At 37.9% G+C, this 24,663-nt stretch overlaps 1 protein-coding gene across 1 annotated transcript in view; it reads right to left on the bottom strand.

The window, feature by feature from the left end:
* Nucleotides 1–825: 825 nt before the first annotated feature.
* Nucleotides 826–24,663, bottom strand: part of LOC150082054 (progesterone-induced-blocking factor 1-like) — a 172,245-nt gene continuing 148,407 nt past the window's right edge. Inside the window, exon 13 of the mRNA XM_090379941.1 lies at nt 826–902. Within this exon, the coding sequence (XP_090236067.1) occupies nt 852–902 (51 nt within the window). The 3' untranslated portion in view covers nt 826–851. The remainder of the gene's footprint in view (nt 903–24,663) is intronic.

Raw genomic sequence — 24,663 nt, 5'->3', positions numbered from 1 at the left:
ATAATAAAGACATTATTTATATCATACAAGGTTAAAATGAATGTTTATTGTTCGTCGACTAATGGTGATGTGAACAATGAGATCATGTTTGCTTATGATCTCATATTTTGTCTCCAATATTATTCCTCTTTGTTTCTTTTTATTAACATCACTCTCCATAGTATTACTTTGTTTTGGCATACTGTACAGTATTAATAATGGCAATAAATTTGAAATAAGACAAGATAGAGAGAATGAAGAGCAACACAACCACTCTGTGAAGTGTCAGCGTGTTAACTACCTTTAAGTTATGTGCTCTCTCATGCCTGAAAAAGCAAATGCACGCACAGTTGTACTGTATTCGTATTCTGTAGCTATTTGTGTGGAAATGCTGTATTTATCAATGTTTAGCATTTATTTATTGCAATTAATGTTCATATTTCGGATTTTTTGATACTTGATAATCGAATAAAAGAACTTGTAAACCCAGGAACTCTTAAAGCTGGAACTGCTTATATATATATCCATCTCTCAAAATTTGGAAATCAGAAAAATGCCCAAAAAAAAAAGGCATTTTTCTGATTTCCAAACTATAATCGCTTTCCTATAAGATTAAAGCATAGTTTCTTACCAGCTATTGGAATTGTAACATATATCACCAGTACTTTCTTGTAATTTATTCATACTTGTAATTTATTCATACAGATATTTAAAATCAGACTCGAGTGGTCAGTAAAAAATACAATTGTATGTACAAACCAAGATATATATATATATATATATTTTTTATTTAAAAAAATTAAATTAATATATATAAAAATATTACATATCTACATAATAAACTTTCAGCCTCGTCTTTGCTCCAATGGAAATTATTTTAATCCTTTGAGCTTTTTGTACCATTCTGGAAATTCACTAATGGTCTAATTTTGAGGAGAGGAAAAAAGAGAATTAAAAACTAAATATATTTAAAAGTAAAATACACAATAACTTTAATCTTAATTATAAATTTAAATTAATTTATGCGTTATTTTCTAAGTTTAGAAATTTTTTTTTGGGAAGGGGGTGATTTGATGCAAATCACCCCCTTCCCTGTTTGTTGGAACCAAAAGCTGGTTCCAACAAACAGGGTTATGAAATTTTTTTTCTATCAGCAAACTGATGTACAACCTACAGCTATGGAAAGAAACATGCTATTTCATATTTGGTTACATGTTTCAGTGCAGTGGTTGTGCACTTGCTAAATAAGAAAAAAATTAATTAAATACACTGGTGTTCAAAGAAAGTGCATCACCCATTAAAATTATCATCCGAATAATGTAAGTAATATATACGTAAGTATATATTTCTTACAGATTGCATCACATAAGATTGACATGCATAGGTGATGATGTAATATTGCATCAGCCGTTACTTTCAGCTATACATTGCTGTCATTCCTTGCTGGTGTCAGGATGGTGAGTTACGTGCAGTTGACACCATGAAGAAAAAGTGCTATTGTTGCCTTACGTGAGGAAGGATGTTCTTCCTGTCATATTGCTTATAGTGTGTCTTGTAATCAGTCGACAGTGAGTAGATTTCTTCCCAAACTCAAGAATACCGGTTTTGCTGATAGGAAAAAAGGAACCGGATGCAAATGAGTCTCTACGCCAAAAGACAACCACATTTTGAAGCACATGCCTTAAAAACAGTAAAGCTTCTTCGTCTGAGCTGAAAAGAGAATGGGAAGAACATTCAGCAGTGGTAGCAAGTGCAGTAACATTCAGAAGATGCCTCTTTGAAAATGGACTTGTAGCCAGTAGTCCTAAGAAGAAACTCCTCCTTACACAAAAAATGAAAAAGGCCTAATTAATTTGGTGTAAGGAGAATGTCAAATGGACCCCCCCCCCCCAAGCAGTGGAAGTCAATTATTTTCGTGGATGAGGAGAAATTCAATCTGCATGGCTCTGAATGGAGACAAATGATTCGCTGTAGATGTGTTGAAGAATACCATCCAGACTGTATGGTGTCTACAGTGAAATTCCCTACCAGCCAAATGATATGGGGGTGCATTTCGTATCATGAAGTAGGTCATCTGCAGTTTCCAATGGATACCTGGCTATATTGAAAGGCAAATTGCTGCCAACCATTAGAGACCATTTCAACCTGCCAAGTAACTGCATCTTTCAGGACGACTCTGCTCCTTGTCATTTGGTGAAAAGTGTAAGTAGGCACTTTTGCAGTTCAACAGTAATGTGTTTACATTTGTTACAGGTGAAAAAATGGTTGAAAGAATGGTCCATTACAACTCTTAGCTGGCCAGGAATCAGCCTGGACCTGAATCCTATAGAGAACTGTTGGCATTGTGTGGAATCTGCAGTTACCAGAAAGATACCAAAGACCCTTTGTGAACTTCAGGAAGCCATAATTCGTGTTTGGAACCACAAACTATCAGTTGATTATCTTTAGAAATTGATCTTGTCAATGCCTTGACAGTGTGCTGTTGTCATCAGGGCCAGAGGCGGTTCAACTAAATATTAGTTTGTACCTGTTGAACTTTTCATTTTGTTTTCCATTTAAAATGATAAACTGAAACAAATTGAAGGCTTTTGATAACATTTCAGCCATAATTGTCGTGTTTACCAAAACTGTTGTATAAAGGTTGCAAATGCTCGTTTTGGAATATTTTTAGAGCAGGTGTCAAATATTACTTAGCTTTGCCAACTATTAACAAATATCTTTTGTTTATATCTCTATTTGTGATGCCAGTCATTAATGTAACAGAGCATCATGAAACAGGGTTAGAAATGTGAAATTCCTGGGTGATGCACTTTCTTTGAACACCCATGTATATATCAGACGATGATTTATGATGTGATCTGACATTTGTAAAATATGCCAGTCACAAAGTTCACAGAGCCCAATGAAATATTGTTATTGTGTAAATAACGCAATTTAATCGTACATATCAAGGAGTTAGGTCAGTGATGTTGATTTCAGTTTCATATTAGACTTAGTTCTTAATCTATTCACTGGTTGACCACATCTCTCCTCTCTTTTTTGGTTTGTATTGTAGAATTTCCTGGATTATTGACATGTTTTCATCCTTTTATCTATATACATATACTGTATATTATATCTTATTACAGTTAACATTCAAAGAAAGTAGTAGTAAAAGGGAAGAGGGAATATATTGAAAAAGGTTAAACTTTTCATTATGATACAACCACTGAATAGGGTGGTCATAATTCAGTGATCATATGACTAAAGTGGTCTGACAGTTTTTAAATTCTATACCAACTGATGATGTTAACAGCAAACTCTAATCAGGAAGCATTCAAGAATCTTGGGAGCTACTAGGCTTTTAATACCAACTAAGGAATACTGTTCAAGGTTTAGACTTAAATGGATGTCATATGAACTAATGAGACTCGTGGCAGAGAAGAAAAATGCATGGGTGACACGGAAGCCTATGATAGATATAAGATGGTCTGTCACAAAGGAGGTTAGGCAGGCAAAGGCAGATTAGGAGAAATCTTTGGAAAAGGATGCAAAGAAAAACAGCAAAGACTTCATTACTTATATAAACTATAAATTAGATTTGTGCACTTGATACCGATGGTTCAACTGTTGATGTTCCTGCTCAGATAGCTGATAAAATGAATGAGTATTTCGCATCTACCTTACCATGAAGAATTCTGTAGGGAAGTGGAGGACAGAAGCTTATTAAACTCGAACAGGTAGCTAAATGATTTTGTAATAACTGAGAGCAAAGTGGAGGAGAAATTGCTGACGTTAAATTAAAGAAAGGCATTTGGGTTTTTTCTTTTTTATTACGAAAACCCCAAACACGAGAGGTATTAGAACTTATAGTACTTGGGTTACAGGTTGAGAAAATGAAAGAAAATATTTGTTGACTTAGACTTGAACTTCTGCAGACTGTAATTTTCAGGAAATACGTACAAAGGAAGGTTGTTCCAGAAAACAGCAGTTGAATGAATAAACGAGAAAGATGAAAAGTTGGTTCTGTGAGTTTCAAGTTGGACAGTAAATGGATGTTGGCTGATGGAGGCACGTGAAAGAGAGAGCGGGAATAATAAACACCAATTCAGAAGAACAGTCCCCACGGAAGTATCTGTAGAAAAGGCATGCAGCAGAAACAGTATGTCTATGAGACATTAATTAACCTAACTGCCCTCTTTTGAATGGAATCTAGAAACCTGAGAGAGGTTTTGGGGGGCATCGCCCAAGATGTGGGAACAATATTCCATGGTAGGGCGGATTTGCGATTTGTACAGAGTGAAAAGCTGTTTGGAAGAAAAGTAACGCCGAGAGCGAAAGAGAAAACCAAGTTTTTTAGATGCAGAGGAAGCAATATTAGTGATGTGCTTGTGCAAGAGAGAGAGAGAGAGAGAGATTAGAAGTCAGGGTAATCCCCAAAAGAGATATCAACTTGCCTAGAAATCAGAGTGTCACCAAAGATAAGCACAGGAGCAGAAGAGTCCTTTTTGCGAGATATAAGACAAGACCGAGTTTTAGAAGGATTGAAATCAACTAAGTTGTCTTTGCCCCACTGGAGAATTACCTGGAGATCGGTATTTAAGGAATTGGTAGCAGATATTCAAAAAGTTGAAGCTGATTGAGCAGGGCAAGGTTTCTCAGAATGGAAAGTGGAATGCGATGTGCTATCATCAGCAAAACTATGAATAGGATTTCCAGTCAATGGAAGGTCATTAATATACAAGAGGAAAAGAGTGGGGGAAAGAACTGAACCTTGGGGGACACCAGCATTAGTGGAGAAGTTAGAAGACAGAAAGCCATCTACCATCACCCTCAGTGAGCGATCAGAGAGAAAACTGGATAACCAATTACAAAAATAAGTTGGAAGTTTTTTTTAAAAGACCTTTATACTTATACCATGAATTGTAAAACTAACAGAGTAAGCTTATTTGCAAAAAGTTCTAAACCTCTCACAAATATGTGGTCTCAACGATGTCCATTTGGCAGACTGCAAGTGTTTCCACTTGCAATCTGCCAAACCCCATGTACTTTTTCTGACATAATCTCAGTTATCAGTTGATTCAACTACTGCTCATCTCAGTTGCCCAAATTATTTACTGTATGGTTCCTTTTGCCTCAAAGATGGTACATGTACATATGGCCGTTCTGATATTCAATGTCAGAAACTTGGTAATTTGGAATCTCCCCTTTTCTGGCTTAAAATCTCTCTACCCCATTGTGACAAATTCATCTGTTGTCTCTACCATTCACCCAACTGCAGTTATCCCTTGGAACTCTTCGACTTCCTCTCTTTGCAACTTGACTTCCTCAAGTCCAACTTTCCTAACAGTGAGGTAATTTTCCTTGATGATTTTAATGTTGACAACCCCAGCTGGCTTCCGTTTTCTAGTCACACCTTCCCAGCTGTTCAAGATGCTGAGGCTTAGCATTAGTAGAGGCATATGATGCAAGAAAGCAAGCTTATGCAGCATCAGCCAAAAAAAAAAAAAAAATCCCTTCCACTTCACCCCTCCGTTCGTTCAAAATACCTGTCCAGCTGAGCCTTAAATTTATTTAGGCTACCAACTTCCACAACAAGGGATGGAAGTCTGTTCCACAACCAACTACCCGCTGGCTAAAGGCAAATTTTCGCACATCTGTCTTTCAATTTCAATTCGAATTTATGCCCTCTCAGGTGATTATTCTGAGCAAGAGGCAGTATCCCATCAGCACTGAGCATGCTCAAACCATTCAAGGCTTTGTACACCTCTATCAGATCACCTCGCCGGTGCCTAGTCTCCAGACACTGTAATTTGCAAAACTTAAGCCTTTCTTCGTAAGAGCAACCCTTCGTTCCGTTCACTAACCTAGTTGCCCTTCTCTGTACTCGTTCCAGCAGCTCTGCATCCTTCTTGAAATGAGGCCTCCAGACCTGTATACAGTACTCTAGGTGTGGCCTGACCATTGCCTTATACAAGGGAATAATCACCTCCTTATCCCTGACAGAAAAATTCCTATATATCATTGATAAGACACCATGAGCTACTCTTGCAGCCCATCTGCACTGTGCAGAGAACTCCATATCTGCCTGCACAATTACCCCCAGGTCCTTTTCATTCTCTACCACTGTCAGTGTAGTACCACAGAGTTGATACGTTGCTCTGGGGTTGCTGTTTCCCATATGTAGTACTTTACATTTGTCAATGTTAAACTTCATTTGCCACCTCTCAGCCCATCTGCTCAACCTTTCCAGACCCTGTTGCAGCAGCATAGAGTCAGTAGTATCCTTAACAACCCTGTCAACCTTTGTATCGTCTGCAAACTTGGACATTAAGCTTGATATACCATCATCAATATTATTTATAAATACAGAAAACAACAATGGACCCAACACTGAACCCTGAGGGACTCCACTAATAACATTAGTCCACGATGAGCAGTGTCCATTAATTACCACTCTCGGTCTTCTGCCACTCAACCATCCTTTTACCCATAGCAACAATTTGCCACCAATGCCACACTGCTCCAATTTGTGCAGCAGTCTTCCATGTGCAACAGTATCAAAAGCCTTTCTAAGATCCAAATATATAATATCAAAGTTATTCCCTGCATCCAATTCTTTTGTGACTACATCATAGTATCCAATCAAATTGGTCAGGCAAGACTTCCCCTTAACAAAACCATGCCGTGTCCGTGCTATAACTGAATTCTTGTCAAGATGATCCTGCAGTGCTTCTTTAACCAGTGCTTCCATTAATTTTCCTAGTACAGAAGTTAAACTCACAGGTCTATAATTACTTTATCAGCCTTTGATCTCCTTTGTGAATTGGGGTTACATTTGCACATCTCCAATCTGTGAGTATCTCCCCTGAGTCCAAGGAAGCTCTCATAATTATGGCTAACGGATTGCTTACTTCCTTTGCTGCCTCCTTTAATAAAACTGGATAGATCCCACCCACCCCAGGTGCCTTTCTTGTATTTATTTTCAACAATTTCTCCTCCACTTTACTCTCAATTATTACAAGATCATCTAGCTCACCGCCAATGTTTACTTCATCTATGGCATTCCCCTTCCTGAATAACTCCTCATGTGTGAATGTAGATGCAAAATATTGATTTAGTTTGTTAGCTACCTGAGCAGGATCATCAACAGTTGAACCATCGATCAAGTGGACCAATCTGATTGATCCCCTTCCTTCTAGAGTTTACATAAGTAAAGAACTCCTTGCTGTTTTTCTTTGCATCCCTTGCCAAAGATGAAGTTATATCTATCTACAGATCAACTTATATCTATCATAGGTTTCTGTGTCACATGTTAATTTATATGTATCCCATGCATTTTTCTTCTCTGCCATATGTCTCATTAGTTCATCTGACATCCATTTAGGCCTGAACCTTGAACAATATTTCTTAGTTGGTATGTAAAGCCTAGTAGCTTCCAAGATAAGTTCTTTGAATGCTTCCCATTTTGAGTTTGCTGTTGGTAACATCATCAGTTGGTCCCACTGTATAGAATTTAAATACTGTCTCAGACCATCGTAGTTGCCTTTACGAAAGCAATAACCCTTCCCTTTACCCCTGATGGTAGTTACCTCCTTGAGTAAATCCCACTTCAGCACACTGTGATCACTGCCACCTAGACTTTTGCAATTACCAATGACCTTGCACAGATTGTTCATTTACTTACAAGAATACCGGACAATCCTAACCATACAGCCAACACACTTGAACTTTTTGTCACAAACAACCCTTCTAAGTACACGTTCGAAATGAGTGGTCCTTTTGGCACCTCAGATCACAACTTATTGATTGCCTCTTCTCCAATGGAGCCTTTATCTCATGGCTATTCCCAACCTCACGTTGTTTGGCATTACCTGCGAGATTTCTTTTCTTCTTTTCCATGGTCGGACTACTGTATCAAAACTTCTGATGTCAACATTTGCTCAGATCGTGTCAGTGAAATTATTCTTGTAGGAATGGAACCCTTTATCCCACACTCCACTTTAAAATCTCGTCCTTTATCTAAACCTTGGGTTTCGAATAAATGTGCTAAGGTCATTCAGGAGAAGAATGTTGCATATCGTAATTTCTTGGCTTGTTTCTAATTCTACAGCTTCATTTTCAGCCTACATCAAAGCTTGCAACAATTGTAAAGCAGTTATTAATCAGGCCAAACTAGATTTTGAACAGGCTAAGAGTAGAAAACTTATTTCTTGCTCTAATGGTAGCCGAGTATTATGGTCTCTTGCCAAAGCTGTTGGCCGCAACTTTTGCCAATCTCTGTTCCCACCTCTGTCAAAACCAGATGGTTCTGTTGTCACTTTAGCCAAGGATAAAGCTGACTTGCTATCATCCCATTTTTCTTCCAATTCATATATTAATGATCTTGCGAAAACACCCTCCCCCATCATTCCCAACACGCTCCAATCAATGCCTCCTGTGATCTTTCGTCAGAAGGATTTTGACCAATCTTGATGCTAAGAATGCTCCAAATCTTGATGATATTTCTCCACTTATTCTCAAAACCTGTGTTTCTGAACTTACTCCTGTTCTTTGCTGCATTTTTTCACCTTCTTATTCCAAAGGTGTTTTTCCTTCTGCTTGGAATTTGTTCATATCCAGCCAGTTCCTAAAAAGGGTGAGAAATTCTTCCCATCCAATTATTGTCCCATTGCAATTACTTCTACTCTTTCTAAAGTAATGGAGAAATCAATTAACAGCCAACTCTTAAACTACCTAGAAACCTTCCGTCTGATCAATGATCACCAGTATGTATTCCATCAGTGTCCATTCTGGCTTATATTACCCATTTATGGACAAATTCAATGGAAACGTTCGGTGAAACACAAGCAGTTGCTCTTGACATCTCAAAGGCTTTCAATCGTATTTGGCATAAAGGTCTAAACAAGCTTCCATCTTATGGTTTGCCAACTGTTTTTTGTAATTGGTCATCCAGTTTTCTCTCTGATTGCTCGATGAGGGTGATGGTAGATGGCTCTCTGTCTTCTAACTTCTCCACTAATGCCGGTGTCCCCCAAGGTTCAGTTCTTTCTCCCACTCTTTTCCTCTTGTATATTAATGACCTTCATCCATTGACTGGAAATCCTATCCATAGTTTTGCTGATGATAGTACATTGCATTCCACTTTCCATTTTGAGAAACCTTTCCCTGCTGAATCAGCTTCAACTTGGCGAATATCCGCTACCAATTCCTTAAATGCCGATCTCCAGGTAATTCTCCAGTGGGGCAAAGACAACTTAGTTGATTTCAATCCTCATAAAACTCAGTCTTTTTTTATATCTCTACAAAAAAGGATTCTTCTGCTTATCTTCTATGCTTAGCTTTGTTGACACTCCGATTTCTAGGGAAGTTGATACATCTCTTTTGAGAATTACCCTGACTTCTAATCTCTCTCTCTCTCTCTCTTGGCACAAGCACATTAGAAATATTGCTTCCTCTGCATCTAAAAAACTTGGTTTTCTGTTTTGCTCTTGGTGTTACTTTTCTTCCAAACAGCTGTTCACTCTGTACAAATCACAAATTCGCCCTACCATGGAATATTGTTCCCACATCTGGGGTGGGGCCCCCAAAACCTCTCTCAGGCTTCTAGATTCCATTCAGAAGAGGGCAGTTAGGTTAATTAATGACTCATCTTTAACAGAGTCTCTCCACTCGCTGTCTCATAGACGTACTGTTTCTGCACCATGTCTTGTCTACAGATTCTTTCATGGGCACTGTTCTTCTGAATTGTCCCGCTCTCTCTTTCAAAACAGTCCGAACACGTGCCGCCAACATCCATTTCCTGTTCAATTTGAAACTCACAGAACCAACTTTTCATCATCCTCGTTTATTCATTCAACTGCCGTTTTCTAGAAAAACCTTCCTTCATACATATTTCCTGAAAATTACAGTCTACAGAAGTTCAAGTCTAACGTCAACAAATATCTCTCTCATCTTTTCAACCTCCAACCCAAGCATAGTACTAAGTGCTATAGGTTTTAATACCTCTTGTGTTTGGGGCTTTCATAAAAAAAGTGAATATCCATTATCTGAGATCTCAAGCTTGTTTTTATTTGTGTCCTATATGAAATGTTTATTCTCAACAGTAGGTTGTGCAAAAACAAGATAGCATTTTTCCATATTTGGAGTGGATCCTTCTTTGTGCCAGTTAGAGACTTGCGAATGTTATCTTCTGAGAACTCAATTAATTCCATCTGAAGTCATGTGCTTTGGAGCGTCAGTCATGTGTGGTTGAACAGGTAGTTTGAGATCATGTTTCTCAAAATCAGCAATCAATTTTTATTGGGTAATTATTTTGCATTAATCTTTTATTTGTTTTAATTTCTGGAGAGTATCATATGGAAGTGTTCTACATAACATATTGAGGTAAATTTCTCTTATCCTTCTACAAATATTGATATCAACGTAGAACGTAATGAGCACCATAGCTCTGTTATATACTGTCAACTACTGACTTTAATTCAACTCCACCAAGTGTATAAGAGATTTTTGGGTTACCGTTCCCTAGGTGTAAGACCTTGCATTTTGCTGAATTAAATCATAGCTGCTACTTTTCTGACCATCCCTGAAGTCTATCTTGGCCACTGTGAAGAAGCTCAGCTTGGTGGTGATCATTAATTACTCTATTGATCTTTGCATCCTCTGCAAATTTAAACATCACGCCATCTATCCCTTCATCAATGTCATTTAAGAAAATCAAAAACAACAGTGGTCCCAATACTGATCCTTGGGGGAACCCTACTTCTTACATTAGCCCGATCAGAGAAATAACCATTTATCACAACCCTCTGCCTCCTTCTCTGAAGCCATCCTGCTATCCATCTAAGGATTTTCCCTCTGATTCGAACCTGTTCCAGCTTACAAAGTAACTGCTCATGTGGGACTAAGTCAAATGCTTTGCTAAAATCTAAATAAACTGTGTTGAAATTATTCCCTAAATCCAGCTCATGAATGATCCTGTCAAAATAGCTAACTGTATTTGTCAAACATGATTTTCCCCTATATGGAATGTAATGTGATGATGCTTTGTTGGATGGATGTTTGGCTGCATAATATGTGATTTCATTCCCTGATATTCCAGTGTGGCCTGGGATCCAGCAAAAGATGACTACTTGCTGGCATTCCTAGATATGCATTACCTTAGTTTTTATGATTTTTATTAAAGGATGAGTTGGTGAGGAGGTATTTTGTTAGGCTAAAAGCGCACTCTGCGAATCTGTATATATTATGCATTTTTTGATGGACAGATGGAGCATATTTTATAGGGCAAGCTTGATAGCACATAATTCAGCTGTATAACTGCTGCATTTAATGGAAAGAAGGCTGCAGCACTGACCACGCTCAGACAGATCTATCAGCATATAATTTTGTGTGAGAGGAGTATGGAGTTGTATGTTAATACAGATAACCCTCGTATAACATAGTAGTTAGGTTCCTATAAAATCTCGTGTAGTGCAAAACCGTGTTATACGGGACTAAGAACCAGTACAAAAAGGGGGGTACGTTCCAAAAGCTAACAAAAAATACACCATTTTTTTATGACTATCGGAAACTTAATTTTTATTAAAAATAGTAATAACTGAACAAATGCCTTACAAATTTTGATACATATATGTCCAGGGGCTCACATCTGGTGAGTATGGGCTTGGCACACCCAGGGTCCTGAGCTGGATATCATCATTCTTCTCTTTCTTGGTGATTTCCTTCTACATTTCTCTCTCTCTCTCAGGGTAACTCGGGAATTTTTTTTTGGCTAGTGCAGCATAAGCCTCAGGCTTCCTTGCACCGTGTAGCTATTAATAATAAATAATAAATAAATAAATAATATATGTTCATTTAAGTTTCTTCCTCTTCATCGCTGCTAAGCACAACCAAACGAGAACATTTTCTCTGTTGCAGAAGCAGAATATCTTCACCTTCTGAACTTTCTTCTGTAACATCTAGATTTTGTATCTTCTGCTCTCTCTAAAAAATCAGTAATCTGGTTTGTTTGCTTTTGCTTGATAAATCTTTGTAAATTTCAGGTATTGAGCTAAGCATTTTTGAAGCTCCCTGTTGTGCTCCTTTCAGTCGAAGAATCTGCATCCAACAAATAAGATTCTAATTGCTCAGCAATTAGAAGGCAAAGTTTATGCCTTCACGTATGCTTTTTGGTGTAAAATTTGGAACTTCAGAATTTTCATCTACGCTATCATCCTCTAAATTGATTTGGTTTACCTCCAATGCCATTTCCACCAAATCTGCTTTGTCAGCCTCTTTTTCTACCAATAAATATTGAACGTCTTCAGTGGTCATATCATCAAAATCTTCTCCTCCTACCGACTTAGCAAGTTGTACTATTGCACTTATTCCATTTTCTGTTGGTTCGACCCTATTTCCTGAATGAACTGACTCTGGCCGTACATTTTTCCAACACTCAGTTTATGTTGACAGTTGGTTTTACTTTGAGTGATAAAGCTATGATTCTGATACAGTCCACAATTGAAAAATGTTTCCATGCCTCCATCACACTTCAATAGATTCGGAATCAATTTTTTTTCCAAAATCCATTGTAATAATTTTCTGATGTAATGAGTTTTAAAGGAAATTAAAGAAGTTGTATTAGGTGGTAGGTATATTACTTCAATGTTTGGATGGCTTAAATCTTTTGGTTGGCCTGGCGCGTTATCCAATAGTAATAAAAATTTGAAATCTAGATTTTTTCCACAAGTTCAATAGCACAGAACCTTTTTTTTTTTTTTGCATAACGACTAGTAAGCCAAAAGCAGGATTCACAAAAGAGAATGGAAATGTTGAAAAATTATATCCAACATAATAGCAAGGTTCCCCCTGCACAAAAGATCAAAAATACCTTGTTATGCGAGATTTTCCACAATTCTCTAACTGTGTTAGAGCGAAACCATGTTATATAAGTACCGTGTTATGTGGGGATTGCTGCAATTTATCAATCATGTTAGAATGAAACTGTGTTGTAGAAGTACCGTGTTATACGGGGGTTGCCTGTATTTGCAAGGGAATGTTTTCCCCAGTATAGGAAATAACATTCACAAGAAGGTTTAATAGAGGACCTGAACTGTCTAGATCTTGGAGGACTTTGTCAGGATGTATACCAGTAGGCTGAGCTGCCCTGGGTTTATTTCTAGAATGCATTGTGAACTGTGCCGAGTATATTAGGCTGATACTTAATGTTGATCATTCAGACAGACAGTCAGATTATCGACATAGAAGTTTGCCTTTACATTTTTGGGAATTTTTCGGTCATCTAGTTTATTCTTATTGCAGACAAGGTAGCACTGAGAACAGGGCGAGCCCTGTGGCACTCCTTGTATATATGTTTGTGAAAGGACCTGTCATGAAACATGAAAGGTCCTGTGGTGAAGGAAATTGTGTATGAAATATAGTAAGTGGCCTCTCAGGTCAAGGGAATGAAGAGCTCTCAGAATACCAAAATGCCAAGTAGTGTCAAAGGCCTTCTCTATGTCAAGTCATACCATGATGAGACTTCATTTCGAATAAACGCATTCTTGATGTTTGTTTCAGCTTTGCCCACGAGATCCAGGGATGATTGATTTTTTTCTGGAACCAAAATTATTAAAGATCATATTTTGGGAATCAAGATACCATGTTAGTCATAGTGTGCATAGTATTAGGGTCAGGTGCCACCTGTGATTTCCCACATCTGCACCATATGTTCACTGTGAAGGAATACAGTACTACTGTAAATGCCAGAAAAGTGTTGTATATGACATATTGCATTAGGTTCTGTTGTGTGTCCTGGCATTTGGGCGCAGGGTCCCTGCTGGGACTCCACGTTGCCTGCACACACCACTAGGAGGTAGCCAGTCTGCACATTATTCTCTGGCTTGTCTCCGCCAGGGTCGCCAGAGCTTCCTGGATGGAGACAAAAAAAAAAAAAAAAAAAAGTAGAGTCGGGGAAGTACAGAGTGTATGCAAGAAAGGAGGGTATAGCTAGAAATATGGAGGATGTAGGTGAAGGCACCCTCCAGGTTAGCAATGGAGCAATAAGCGCCATCAGTTGAAAGGGGAACCCGGGAAGGACGATAAATAAGACACAGCTGCATGTAAGTTGCCACTGAGGAATCAGGTGGCCCGTACGCCAGTTGATCCTATCCAAGTTAAGATCGGTTGGCCAGTTAGGTAAGGATCAGATGTTTGGGTTGTTCCTATTTTGTGTTGGCAATAAGGTGCTCCGTCTTGTGAAGAGAGCTTGTGCAAACTTGGTAAACTCATAGTAGTAGTTTTCTTCTGTGATGAATAAATGTTCATTTCCTTGAGGGTTATCTTGTATACAAGTAAACAGGATGCTGCAGAGGTCCTCATAGTGTTGACAGGTATATACTAGATGGTTCCAGTCTTCTATTTCACCACATGCACAGTAGGGGTTGTCAGTGATTCCCATGGATGTTAGTTAATGAGGTAGGTGGTATAAAGGCCAGGATAAAACCAATTTGGAGATTTGGGAAATACGGCATTCACATAAGGTATAAATTTCTTGGTGATTGGGCCCTTGTCGGTAGCAGTCCATCTGTCCTGACAAGTCTGAAGTAGTAGGATGGCAATTTGTTTCTTTTCCTGCCTGATTTCATTCAGGTTATTGATGGAGTGTCCAAGGATAGTTGCTGGTATACCCCTGGATAGACAGTAGTGGAGGCCCCTTCGAATAACCTCCAGATCAAGCAGAAGGATGCCTGCAAGAACCTGAAGGGCTGGGTTGCTAACTGTGCAGCATGCCCTTGTAATAGTAAGAAGGATGGTGCGTTGGATGGTTCCCAGTTTGTTTGTTGTTGTAAAGAGTTGCCCTGTGAAACCAGACCCCTGATCCATACGTTATGAAGGGAAGGAAGATTGATTTGTACAGAACCTTAAGGGTGCGTCGGTTCAATCCCCAATCACAACGACTCACCCGTGCAATGAGAGCAGTTTAGTGAATGGAGTATCATTTTTTTTTTTTTTTTGTCTTTCAGGATTTTACTTAAGCAGCTGGTGAGAGAAATGGGTCTGTAGTTATTATTATTAGCCATATGGTGCAAGGAAGCCTGAGGCTTATGCCGCACCAGCCCAAAAAAATTTTCTGAATTACCCCAAGAGAAGTAGAAGGGAATTGCCAAGAAAAAGAAGAATGATGATATCCAACTCAGGACCCTGGGTGTGCCAAGCCCAGGGTCCTGATTGTGACCTTGTAGCTCCTCTGTTGTTAGCTCATGCCCATGAGTGTCAATAAGGTCCTTCACATCCTCTCCTGCAACCTCCAGACACATTGATTTACCAAGAGTAACAATATCATTTGTCAAAGCACCATCATCTTCAAATCCGTCAACGTTATGGATAATTAAATGCCAGATGTTTTTGAAGGCTGGTGAAAATATCATTCCAAGAACTTACAATTTTCACCAGAGGTCGCTGCAAAGCAACTTGCAAACATTTTCATGGTGGAGATTTTCTTAAAGTTTGCAATCACTTGTTGGTCCATTGGTTGAAGAAGAATGGTGGTGTTTGGTGGCAAATTGTGCCTCAAGAGATTGAGCAAGGTTGGAATCATGGCCTTGTGCATTATCCAGCAAGAGCAGTGCCTTCACAGGAAGGTTATTTTTTCAAGATAACTTTTCACTGAAGGACAGAAAACTTCAAGCTCCCGTTCACTGAAGACATATAGTGTAACCCAGCCTTCTTGTTACTGTGCCAAAACACTCCCAGCATGGCTTTGTCGACCTTTTGTTGTTTAAATACTCTGGGGGTGTTAGAGTGATACACAAGCAAGGCTTCAGCTTCAACTCTCAAGAGGCATTGGCAACCAACAGGAGAGTGAGCTTATCTTTCATAGGCTTATGCCCAGGTAAACTAGCCTAATCTTTAGTGAGGTACGTTCTCCTGGGCATTCGCTTCCAGAATAGACCGGTTTCGCCAATGTTAAAAACCTGCTACAGAAGATAATCCTCCCAAACAAAAATTCTTGGAATTCAATATTAAAGGTCTCAGTTGCTTTTTTATCAGCACTGGATGCCTTTCCATGCCTTTCAACACTTTGATATTCGCCCTGTTTTTGAATCACTCAAAGCAGCCTCTGCTGGCTTTAGTCTTCAAAGTGCACACTGCCACTGGTTGATGGAGCTTTAGGTTTCCGCACGGCACACTTTGAACAATAAAAAATACATTATTTGGTTAAGAACAATCATACAAGTGATGTTCCACTCGAACTAGCCTCTGCTTGCTTTAGTCTTCAAAGTGCACAGCACTGCCACTAGTTGATGGAGTTTAACATTGTTGAACAATAAAAAAGATGTTATTTGGTTGGGAACAATCGTACAAGTGATTTTCTGTGCGCCATGCATCTGAAAATTTTCACCCATGTATCATTCCAGCTATATCAGAAAGCAATCGGTAGCTGCAAATATCATTGGTCCTTAAAATAAATGATCGTATGGAAGGTACATCGGTACCTGAGAATATCAGATGTCAAGGTCATAAGGGTGGTTGGGATCTATCCAGTTATATTAAAGGAGGCAGCAAAGGAAGTAAGCAAACCCTTAGCCATAATTATGAGAGCTTCCTTGGATGCAGGGGAGGTCCCCATGGACTGGAAATGTGCAAATGTATCACTAATTCACAAAGGGGGTTCAAAAGGTGACACAAGTAACGATAGACCTGTTAGTTTAATTTTAAATTTTCCCCGGAACACACATTAATATGTGTTCCGGGGAAAATAATGGAGTCACTGGTTAAAGAAGCATTGCAGGATCATCTAGACAAGACTGCAGTAATAGTTAAGACACAGTATGGGTTTGTTAAAGGGAGGTCTTGTCTGACCAATGTGATTGGATACTATGATGTGGTCACAAAGTAACTGAATGCCAAAAATAATTTTAATATCATATTCTTGAATCTCAGGAAAGCTTTTGATACAGTTGCACATGGAAGACTGCTGTACAAATTGGACAGATATGGCATTAAGGTTAGTTGCTACAATGGATTAAGGGATGGTTGAGTGGGAGACGACAGAGAGTGGTAATCAATGGACATTGCTTTTCGTGGATATATGTTATTAGTCGAGTTCCCCTGGGTTCGGTGTTGGACCCATTGTTGTTTTGTGTATTTATCAGTGATATTGATGAAGGTATATCAGGTTTAATGTCCAAGTTTTCAGATGATACAAAGGTTGGCAGGGTTGTTAAAGACAGTATGGCACTCCAACTGGATCTAGATAAGTTGGGCAAATGGGAGAGAAGTGGCAATTGAAGTTTAACATTGACAAATGCAAAGTACTTCATATGGGTAGCAATAACCGAAGAGAAACGTACCAAATGTGTGGTACTACACTCAGGGAAGTGAAAAAGACCTGGGGGTAATTGTGCAGTTGAATAGGAAGTTCACTGAGCAGTGCAGATGGGCTGCCAGGGCAGGTCATGGAGCCTTGTCATTGATATATAGGAATTTTGCTAGCATGGACAGGGAGGTGATTATCCCGTTATACAAGGCAATGGTCAGGCCACACCTAGAGTACTGTGTACGGGTTTGGAAGCCTAATTTAAGAAGAATGTAGAGTTGCTTGAGTTCTTGGGTTTTATTGGCGCATTAGCAACTAAGGCTATAATGCACGTAGAGTTGCTAGAACGAGTACAAAGAAGGGCAACAAGATTGGTGTGGGGAACGAAGGGGTGCTCTTACCAAGAAAGGCTTAAGTTCTGCAAATTGCAGCACCTGGAGAGTAAGCACCTGCAAGGTGATCTGACTGAGGTGTATAAGGCCTTGAATGGTGGGGGCAAGCTGAATGGTGATGGATTCTTCCTCTTGCTCAGATTAAGAACCTGAGGGGGCACAGATTCAAATTAAGGAAAGACAGTTGTAGAATAGATGTGTGGAAATTTGCCTTTAGCCAGCAAGTAGTTGATTGGTGGAACAGATTTCCATCTTTTGTTGTGGAAGTTGAAAGCCTAAATAAATTTAAGGCTGAGCTGGACAGGCATTTGGAACGAATGGAGGGGTGAAATGGGAGGGTTTTTTTTTGGTTGATGCTGCATAAGCTTGCTTTCTTGCATCGTATGCCTCTGCTAATGCTAAGTCGAGGCCCCACTGTATTTTCGAGGTCAAGGAACACATTTTTGAATTCTATTATTGAATAAGAATTTCTTTGAATTGTTATTAATAGATGGGAAGTTAATCTTTTAGCGAGATCATCTGTTTGACAGTAGTGCATTACCACTGAAACTCATTGTGCAGACAAATTTGCTCTGCTGACTATAAAGCATAGTAGAATAGACTGTTTATAGTTATATAACACCAATTTATTGCAGTCATTTATAAGGTATAAATGTGTACTTTGTTTAGAGTTATATAACATAAATTTATTGCAATTATTTATAAGGTATAATTAATATATGTATGTATTCAATATTTTAGTGCAACCAGCATAAATTAGGTGGACTTATTTTTAAGATTTTTAACTGGGATTAACAATAAATGTAAGCAATTGCTAGTTGTTTATATCCTTAGTCATATTATTTAAGGAAAGATATTTTTATTGATAATTACTCATAAGTTAAAAATGTTATATAAACCCTGGCTGTAACTGATATTCAAGTCCATCATAATACTTCTAAATCTTGTTATGCAAACAGATATACTTCTCTTTATTTGTATTAGTTTGACTAAAATTCATAAAAACAAAATAAAAAAGTGTATATAAGAATAAAATTATATACAATTTATAAAATACAAAAATCAATATATTTTTCAGAATAAATGAGATGCCACAGCAAATCAAGAGTGGCAGAAAGAAAAGAAAAAGTCTTGAAAAAAAAACAGGAAGAATTTGTAGGTTTTAGAGTACACAAAAATGAGCTAGAAACAGAATAGTAATGAATTATGAAAAGAAGACTGAAGATAACAAAAAATGATGATAAAGTGGAAAATATTGATATAATAGAAAATATTATGGTTGTTACCAATTGCATAGTAGTTATAAATAGCATCTATGCAATTGAATCTACAAGTGCAATATAAGAATTAAAAGTAACTGCCACAGAAATCTGTGACTATGAATAATTCTCCTGGTAAAAGCAACTCTGCTCAGTATTCAACACAACTGAAATGAAGTTTAGCATCAGTTCAGATACAGGAAGCAATACAGCAAGCTCATGAAAAGTATCCTACAGATTTTCCCGATGACATATTTGGACATACATTTCCTGTTAGCTTACTAAATTTAACGTTATAAAATGGATAAAAATTATCACGAGATTGGCTTGCCAGTAGCAAAAATAATTAAGCACTATTCTGATTGCCTTACATCATACAGTAAAATTCCAATTACAAATCAATCGAGCTTTGCTTTAAAATCTGGCTATTCATTTACATAAAAATGGAAAAATACTTAAAAGTTCTGAGCACCAAAATAATACTAACTATAAAAAATATTATGTTGAGTGGTGTAATTTGGAAATAATGGAGATAATGTTATGCAGAATTTATTTTAGATGTGACTTTATTTTTGGAAGAAAAGGGGGTAAGTGTTCAGAGGTTTGGTTTGGGTTTTTTTAGTGCACGAACAGCTAAGGCTATAATGCACCAAGTCCAAGTGTTCAGAGGAAAAGATCATTTTAGTAGGTGATACAGGAAACAAATTTGTTAGAAATTTTAGAACTAATGTCATTATGATCCAATTCTAAAAACCTGAAGTACAAGATTCTAATTGCCACACCAGCAGATACAAGTACATTATTTATCTTCCAAAAGAGAGATAAATAAAGCTCATGGGGTAGAAATTTTTCTCAGTGTGGTGTCTGCTTGTTAAGAGAAGAGACTGTTTTTACAGAGATGAGATACACTTAAACAGAAGGGATGCAAAATATTTAATGTTACTGAGGCAGTTTTAGGTGGGTCTGAAAACTGCTAGCCTGGAGGGAGTACACAGACTAATACATTAACAGCAGCCACAAGCAGAGGTGAAAGTAATTCTTGAACTGCTTCTATTGGGGCATACAACAGCCTGAAAAACAAGGTGTTGGAGATTACTGCTGGGGGTCATCATGGGACAAGCAAATACATGGATTCTAGAAGTATAGTAAATAAACTTGAACCTGAAGTACCAGTTAAATCAACAAATATGGACATAGCCGGATACTGAAAACATGGTGCCACTCAAACGTAAGAAATGCAGAATTTGATAATGGATAATACAGTGCATACAAGAAAGACATGCAAGACAGGAGGGAGTAATGCTCTTGATTAAGGTTCCTTGATTATTTCACTAATAATGCTCTTGATTATTCACTGGCTGCCCACATCATCTGGGTGGGCAGCCAGTGAAATATTGAGTCAGTTGTGTGTGTAATAAGCACTATGAACACTAAAATGAGAGCAGGAGTCTGCCATAGGCCCAATGAATGATTATACAAACAGGAAGAATGGGGCCAGTAGTTCAGAATAACTTGTGAGTTGGTTACTTACACAGCAGCAAAAATTTTATTGGTTTACTGGATGACTGCTTTCTACAGCAGCATGCTAGAGAGGAAAAAAGAGATAGCAATATTCTTGATCTGATTACCAGCAGTGACCCTTCATGCATTAAGAATATCCAGATAAGGAATCACTAGGGCAGTAATCATAGTGTATTGATGTGGGATAATACTTAAAGATTTAATTATTGTTGGGATAAGGGGAAGGAATTTTTATTTTGTAAACGTGACCACAGTGGTCTTAGTTTAAAATTCCTTTCAGTGGGACCAACCGATAATGTTAACAACTGCAATTTCTAAATGGGAAGCATTCAAGAAAGTAATCATAGAAGCTACTAATCTTTTTATACCAACAAAGAGATTGTTCAAGGTTTAGACCTAAATGGATGGCATGATTATAAATTAACAGTATACATGGAATCCTACAGAAATTAAAGATTAGTCTGCAATCAGGTCACTAAGGGGGCTAGGCAAGCTAAGGCAGATTATGAGGAATCCTTGACAGACTGCAAACAGAAAGGAGCAAAGAATTCATTGCTTATGTTAACACAAGAAGGAAAAGGATAAACGACATTGGTCCACCAGATATGAATGGCATAACTACAGATGAACCTGTTCAGGTTACTGGCAAACTAAATAAATATTTAGCACCTGCATTCACACATGAAGTTTTTAGGGATAGGAATGCCAGAAATACATTAAGTTATAACTGGGAGATTAACAATATTTGTTATAACTGAGAAGAAAGTGGAAGAGAAATTGCTGAACCTAGAAGTAAATAAGGCACCAGGGATCTATCCAGTTATATTACAAGAAGCAGCAAAAAAAGGTAAGCAAACAAGCTTAGGAGAGCATCCTTGAATTCATGGGAGTTTCCTATAGATTTGTGATGTGCAAATGTGTCTCCCATTCACAAATGGAGATCAAAGGGCAATGAAGCAAGTATAATCCTGTAAGCTTGACTTCAGTTCCAGGGAACATAATCGATTCATATTATGTTTCCTGGAACATAATACAAATCCAAGATCATCTTAACAGGAATGGAATTAAATGCAAATTACAGTATGGCAAACTGGCATCAAGGGCTGGGCTCGTGTTAGCTCTTGATGCGCCTTTTTAAGAAGTAATGGTTTATGCAAGTTAACTTCCTCCCATATTAAGTGCATAAAGGGGAAAATAAGAGTTTTATATGCAAAGTTAAGGAGGATTATTTTGGAAGAGTGAGTCTCCAGATCTGTTATATTAATGTATGTGAGTGCCCATAATGTTATAGGCACGTGAAGCATGGGGACACTGAGTGCAGAATAGTGTTATAAGGAAGCATCTTATATCTGCTTTTCAAAGCTTGTCCTTTTGAGTGTGACTCAAGCCTGTACAACCATTTACAACAATGTTCTTCAGGTTACAGCAGGTAAAGAACTCAAACTTATTCGATGCTAAAAGATACAGGGTGTTCGGAAAGTCACTGTGCACTTATATATTTATTAACAGATGTGTTTCAATATAGAATACAGGAGGTAAATATGAATGACAATTATAAACAATGTTGAAAGTGACCCCCTTAGCATCAATACAGGCTTGGATCCTTATTTTGTTTCTAAATACTGCTATCAGTTGCTCGCTTGAAATAGACTGAATGAATGTTTCAAGTCATCCAGCGTGTGCAGACAAACTCAATACACTGCAGATTTTGCTGCTCCCCATAGATAAAAGTCTTGTTTAATTTAGATCTGGTGAGCGTGGGAGCCACACATCTGTCGAAATAATGCGATCTCCAAAACATTCCTTTAATAACTGCATAGATCTGTGAGATGTGTGGGCAGTAGCACCATTCTGTTGAAACCACGAGTAATTGATTTCATCACTTGTCATCTGACCGATGAAGGTGTGAAGAATCTCCAAACAATAGCGCTCGCTGTTTATTGTGTTCATAAAGAAAATAGGGCCAACAATTCAACGTCTGGAAATCGCAACCCACACACCAACCCTGAAATCATGTAGGGTGTTAATTCGCAAAATCATTTTGCAAATTAACATAACCCGAGAGATGGACCCATGCTTTGTTGGCGAAAAAGGTCACATCCAACATGTTAGCTGTATTCTCTTCGATAAATCGGTTAAACGATCTGCAATAGCGTATTCGTTTTTCATGATCAGTTGCTTTCAGTTCATGTACCGCCATTATTTTGTATGGAAAGAGCTTTAATTTCTTTCTGACGGCTTTGAGCAGTTCCAAGACCAATATCATGCTGCTGAGCTAACTTTCATAATGATTTTGATGGACTCTGCAGCATACTGTCAGAAATATCCAACAGTTTCTCCTCCGATAGCTTTTCTGGCCTTCCACAGCGTTTGACATCATCCACTGCTCCTGTTTCCGGAAACTTGTCGACAAGGTTACGAACTGTATTGCGATGTGGAACAGGTGTATCTGGGAATTTATCAGCAAATCGCTGTTGCACCACATCTGTGTATTTACCACCTTCTCGGAATACGTGTTCGATGAGCCATACATGTTCTTCAGTTGTTAAAATCATATTGGGATCAAAATCTGAAATATAAACAAAATATGATTAGAAAAGTGCACAGTGACTTTCCGAACACCCTGTATTTACAGTAGGCAACTACGGAGAATAGAACTATGGAGGCATTAGAAATGGTTGCATGTCCCAATGTAGAGTATGAGTATGGTAGAGCATATCTGTAAACAAAGAGTGGAAGAGGTTTCGATTAAAGGTGGAGTGAAGGTGACAAGAAAGATGGAATGGTTCTGTGAAGGGGAGAGCCACATATGGCTTTTTGCCTGATGTGTCAATCATGATGAGGAATTGTAGATTCTGTCCCATAAAGGCCGAGATGGCCCAATCTCGGTCTTTATGGGACAGAACTAGACTTAAAGCCATGGGTTTGGTACATTCTGATCAGTGCAGTTATGGTGAAATAGAGAACTCTGAACACATTTTGAGGGACCATATGGAGTATAATGATTTAAGACAAGAATCACTGCAGAAAGTGGCTGGTGTAGAGTGGTTGGAGCTATGCGATGTCTTTGAGGATTTTGATAGTATATAAGAAATTTTCAAGATTGGTCTGTGGGACAGCAAAATCTAAGGTAAGATGTGATGTACAGAAATTTGTAAATATTTTTTGAATTGTATAAAATGTAAATAGAAATTTTATTTATTTACTTACATGTTTCAGTGGTTAGGATTCTTTATATGAAAATAACAAAATGGCATATACCAAAATAAAAATAGGTAGTTAATTACTGGACATATGTATAATTAGATAGTACAACCAGAGTTATGGTGCTCAATACGTTCTACACTGATTTCAATATTTGTAGAAGAATAAGAGAAATTTACCTCAATATGATACACAGAACACTTATGTATGATATTGTTACCCATTCTGGGTCCCGGGGAAGATTATTCCATGTTAAAGAGTTGTTCTGCTGCTGGTGTGTGTGTGTGTGTGGTTAGTGCCTAAAGATGGTGCCTTAGGTGTTCCCAATATTTTCCCCCTCAGTGTAGTTAGGGCGTTGTTTTGGCCACTGTCTCTGATTCTCCTTCTCATAAGAATTCATCTAGAGGTCAGTAGGATCCGGTCTCTCATATATCCCCTGTTTTCACGAATGAAAACTTCAATTTGGACAGGTGCGTTGTGAAAAACATCAAAAAAACTCTTGGTTAGATTTTTGCCATGTGCAATAACCATTGAATTACTTCTTATCACTAAATCTGTTAATTTCTGGGTGGATGAGAACTTTGGCAAAGAGAGAGATAGGAATTTAAAAAAATTGCAACAATATTTATTACCAATAAGATCATATAATACATTTTATTATATTATTATTATTATGACAAGTACTTTAATATAAACCATTCTAATTATAGATTTCATACTTCTTCTTCTTCTTCTTCTTCTTTGGTCCTTAGCTGGCAGCTGGGGGAGGCGGTTGGCCACGCAACCAGTATGCTGCTGTAGGTGCCGCAGGGTTTCGGATTTCATACTTAATGCATATGACAAACAAAACTAATGTTTAAGCAATCGAAATTATTATAACCCATTACTAATTTACAAATATTTGAGTTGCTAGGAAGAAACCATTTTTGGGGATTTCATTAATACTCTTGCAACCATCTTACTCTGATACTTATAAAACATAATCTCACTTACAAAGCCTAATGTGGGCATTGTCTTTCAGAAGGTG

The sequence above is a fragment of the Mastigoproctus giganteus genome, chromosome 8 (assembly GCF_048544385.1).
Source record: "Mastigoproctus giganteus isolate SK-2022 chromosome 8, ASM4854438v1, whole genome shotgun sequence".
Taxonomy (NCBI): Eukaryota; Metazoa; Arthropoda; class Arachnida; order Uropygi; family Thelyphonidae; genus Mastigoproctus; species Mastigoproctus giganteus.
The sequence above is the reverse complement of the archived record's forward strand: the minus strand, read 5'-3'. Positions and strand labels throughout refer to the sequence as shown.